The sequence below is a fragment of the Pteropus vampyrus genome, unplaced genomic scaffold (genome assembly GCF_000151845.1).
Source record: "Pteropus vampyrus isolate Shadow unplaced genomic scaffold, Pvam_2.0 Scaffold1000004785, whole genome shotgun sequence".
Taxonomy (NCBI): Eukaryota; Metazoa; Chordata; class Mammalia; order Chiroptera; family Pteropodidae; genus Pteropus; species Pteropus vampyrus.
In genome coordinates this window covers 1-3,947 of record NW_011919187.1, presented here as the reverse complement: position 1 = coordinate 3,947, position 3,947 = coordinate 1, and the positions used below count along the sequence as shown (strand labels likewise).

Genomic DNA, 3,947 nt, shown 5'->3' with positions numbered 1-3,947 from the left:
TTAAATAATGAGAATTAGCACATTCCTGGATGCTCCGGGCTGTGTCTCTCCCATGCCTGATGGACAAGCCGGCCGTGTTGGCACCCCGGGCTCCATGCACCGGAGACGCTCGTGGGGGCAGCCCGGCCTGGAAAGGCCCGCGATCGGGGCCGAGTCGGGGTGGGCGTGATGGCGGAGCACTCTGTGGCCTGGGAACGCCAAGCGGCCACACGGACATGGAGGCGGACAAACGTGCAAGATGCACTGCAAGGCTCCCCGCGGCCAGGACCCGGCTCACTCGACTGCTATGCGCTCCGAGGGCTCAGGCTGGAGCATCTGGGGCAGAAGGGCACTGAACGTCTTCGCCTGTGGGATCCGCCGCCCCTCCATGGTGCTCAGGACACTCCTCAGGCCGCCCGGGAGACTCCGGATGGACTTGCGCAGCAGCATGGCCTCCGAGGCCTGGGGGAAGATGGGGCGCGGGCAGCTGCTTGCGTTCCCTCAACTAGAGGAAAACTGGGCCCCAGCCCCGGGCGGAGAGCTGTGCCAGGCTCCAGGGGGTGCCGTGAGGGGAGCCGGGTGAGAAGGCGTGGCCATCACGAGGCCACCTGAGCCTCACGGCCCTTCTATGCCTACGGGCGGCTCGCCGGTCCTCCTACTGCTGCTGGTCATGTCACGCAGGCTCTGGGCCTCATCCCAGATCCAGCCCCAGCTGGCAAGAGTCTGGGGCATCCGGGAGAGAGTGGGGAGTGTTGGGGCTCGCCTGTTCTTTCCGGGGACCTCGGTGCTTGCACGCGGGCCTGGGGGACAGTGGCCTGGCCGGCTCACTTCTCCCTGCTCTCTTCTCTGCATGTCGGGGCTCTGAAGCCACAAAGCTCAACCTCCCAGCCTCCCGCAGCCAGGGGACCAGGGGCCACGTGGCCCTTAGCTCTGCCCCTCTCCTCGGGGCCTGCAGGTGGTGGTCCAGGTTCCAGGCCATGCTAAGGAATCCCCGCCACACCAGCCTGGGCCCCTGGGGGACAAGCAGCGGTGTGTGTTCAGGCCCACGGAAGTCCGCTGTCCATTGCTTGCAGCTAAATGCATCCTTGACGCAAATGGGCAGAGTGTGGCCCAAATCCCACCCTGGGTGGCCGAATGCATCAAGTCGGGTCTCCTCATCCACAAGGGGCAGTGAGGACACCGGAGGCTGCTGTTAGGGCCAGATGCACCGGCAGGATTGAGCATCCCCACCACGGTCCCCACCACCAGGCCAGGGCCCTGGCCCTGCGGGCAAGGTCCTGAGGGGGCGGGGGCGCGGGTCCTCCAGCAGCTGGGGCTGGGGGCCTCTGCACAGCTCCGCCCACCTGTGGAGGCACAGGGCAAGCACGAGGTAGAGGGCAATGGGAAGAGTGTGCCCTCTGGGGTGAGGGGCACAGAGCCGGCTCCCTGGGGACATGGGGCGTGGGGTCGGGGTGCTGCAGGGAGGGGCAGGTGGAAGGCAGCTCACATCCAGGAAGGAGCAGCTGACCATGTCGAGAATGATGCAGCCCAGGGACCAGATGTCAGCTTTCTTGCTGAAGGAGAAGTTGAGGGCCTCGGGGGCCATCCAGGACTTCTGAACGGGGTCTGTTGGCAGGAGAAGGTGGGGTTGCATGAGTCCTGTGCTCCCTGGGGAAGCAAGCGGCTTGAAACATGAGCCCTTCATCACGCTGCTTGGGGGAGATAGGGTCGGGCTACCTATGTGGGGACAGGAAGCCCCTGGTCAACGAGTCCCTGGCCCTTGGTCTTCGGCCACTGAGGCTGCCCATCTAGGCAGATGCCCGCGAGGCTGGCCCACGTGCATGTGTCTGTGCCGACTGTGGCTGCAGTAGTCGGGAGACGTGTGTGCCAGGAAGGCTGAATCTGCCTCCTCCTGAAACACAGCGCCCTTCTGAACATCAGGACCTTGAGGCAAAGTTGTGCCACCCTCGTTTCTAAACCTGAACCCCAGACAAGGAGCCGACAAAGCAGGGTCCTCGGTCCAGCTCTGTCAGTCTGTGGGAGGCCTCAGGCGGTGGCCCTCAAGACCTCCATTATACAGCAAAACAGCAAAGGAGTGGACTTTAAGGACCCCTGCCATCCACGCGTCCAGTAGAGCTAACCACCCACCCGCCCCCACCCATTCCCCGTGCACCAGCCACAACTGGGGACTGGAGCCGCCCCCCCCTCCGCTGGTACCTCCACCCCTGATAGCTGCTGCAGGCTAGAAGCCCAGCTCTCTCTACCCCATTGTCATTTCAAAGGACAGAGAACTCATATCCGCTCACCCCCCTCCCTCGCCCCTGCTCCTACCACGGCCTGCGGGGGGCTGGGGTTCAAGGCTCAGTGAAGTAATTCCAGCCTGGTCAGTTCCCGGCACCCAAGAGCCTCCCGTCCCTATGGGGCAGTTTCTTCCCCCGAGAGCTTTCTCCTCCCTTCACTGAGGTTAGCATTTTCTGGGTGTCCTTCAGACCCCGCATGCCGCCCCCGCCCCCCATGGTGGTCGTCCTGCTTGGTTACAGTCCAGGCTAGGGGCCTCTTTGGACAGGCTTGCTGTTGCCTTCTTCCCGCCCTCTGGACTCTGGGAGCCTCCAGCGTTGGGAAAACGGCCCCTCCCCCACTGCTCCCCCCCAAATCCCACCCACCCCCGCCGCCCGATGCCCTGCGGCCAGGGAGGACCCGGCCACCTTCTTCCGCACGGATGTTCCACTTGGCTTTGTGGGTCATCAGCACTTCTGAGCTCAGGTCTTGCAGCTTGCAGTGGTTGCTGCTGACCAGGGCGATGTTGGAGGGCTTGAGGTTCCTGAAACCAGGATGGGGGGCTCTGCTCCGGCCGCCCCTGGCCCCCGCCCTGCCCGGCAGCTCACACCCCCTCTCCTCAGTAAACGCCCCTTCGCGGCCCTCTTTAAACCTGCTGTTTCCTGTGAGCAGGATGGGACTTGCAGCTGTTCTAGTTTTAAACAAACTGAGGAGGAAACCACCCAGCTCTCCTGCACGTGGGAACAGGTGACATCCGCTGATGTTACCACCGAGTCCTGGGCACTTCCTTCCTTCCCAAGGTCCACGTAGCTTCTGCCCTCCTTGCGATAGGACACTGATCCGATCTGAAGCCCTTCCCAGCCCCTCAGACCATGGATTCAGGAGCGTGAGGCAGGATTGCTGGCTGGAGCAGCCCACGCCCCCAGCTTCACCTCCTGTCCTGGGGATCTGGTATCTGCTTCCTGCCCTTGCACTTTACACGGACCGACCGGCCAGCTCACACCTCACGGCTGCGTGGGGAGGGTGAATCCCTGGAGGTCCCTTGCTGGGGGGCATTCTCCGTGAGCCTGGGACGTGTTCCGGACAGGTCCCCGCCCTCATCCTGGCTGTGCGGTCTGCACCTCCCTCCCTCGATCCTGCCCATGGGCAATGTCGCCCAAGGGGACGTGGTGCTTTCCTCCTGAAGCAGCCTGGCCCCCTGGTCACCTGTGGATGATGTCCAGCTGGTGCAGGTATTCCAGAGCGTCCAACACCTGGCCCAGCATGTTCTGCAGCCACTGGGGAGAGCGAGAGATGCGGACGAGAGCCCCCCGACCCCCGGGGGGGGGGCACAGCTGTTTGTAGAGGTCGTGACCACTCAAAGCGGCCACGGAGATCCTGGCACGGTCTCTGCATCTTGAGAGGGGCCTAAAGCTAGGCAAGAGCTCAGCGCCCCTGCAAGAAGCGTCTGCCTCAGGCTCCTCAACAGTGAAATCTCGGCAGCTGGCCCTGGTGTCCGAGGCCACACCTCCTGAGTACTGGAGACCGTGGCTGCCCTGGGGCTCTGGCCCCCAGCCCCACCCCTGTGGCCCTGCGGATGTCAGAGAGCGTGAGGTCTTCAGTGCCTACTTGGGGCTTGCCGCTTTATGCCATTAGAATAAATAAGACCCGGAGAGAGAACATTCTGGAAGCATTTTTGTGTCAGCAACAAGATTCAGCCGGGTTTCCAGGCA

The 3,947-nt window shown here is 63.5% G+C and overlaps 1 protein-coding gene across 1 annotated transcript; it reads right to left on the bottom strand.

The window, feature by feature from the left end:
* Positions 1-277: 277 nt before the first annotated feature.
* On the bottom strand, positions 278-3,512 carry LOC105311548 (serine/threonine kinase-like domain-containing protein STKLD1; the record flags this gene model as incomplete). The annotated part of the gene is made up of 4 exons (XM_011387524.2): positions 278-441; positions 1,466-1,584; positions 2,664-2,779; positions 3,442-3,512. Coding segments are annotated over 4 exons (470 nt in total), but the record flags the coding sequence as incomplete, so codon positions are not given.
* Between the last annotated feature and the right edge of the window lie 435 nt (positions 3,513-3,947).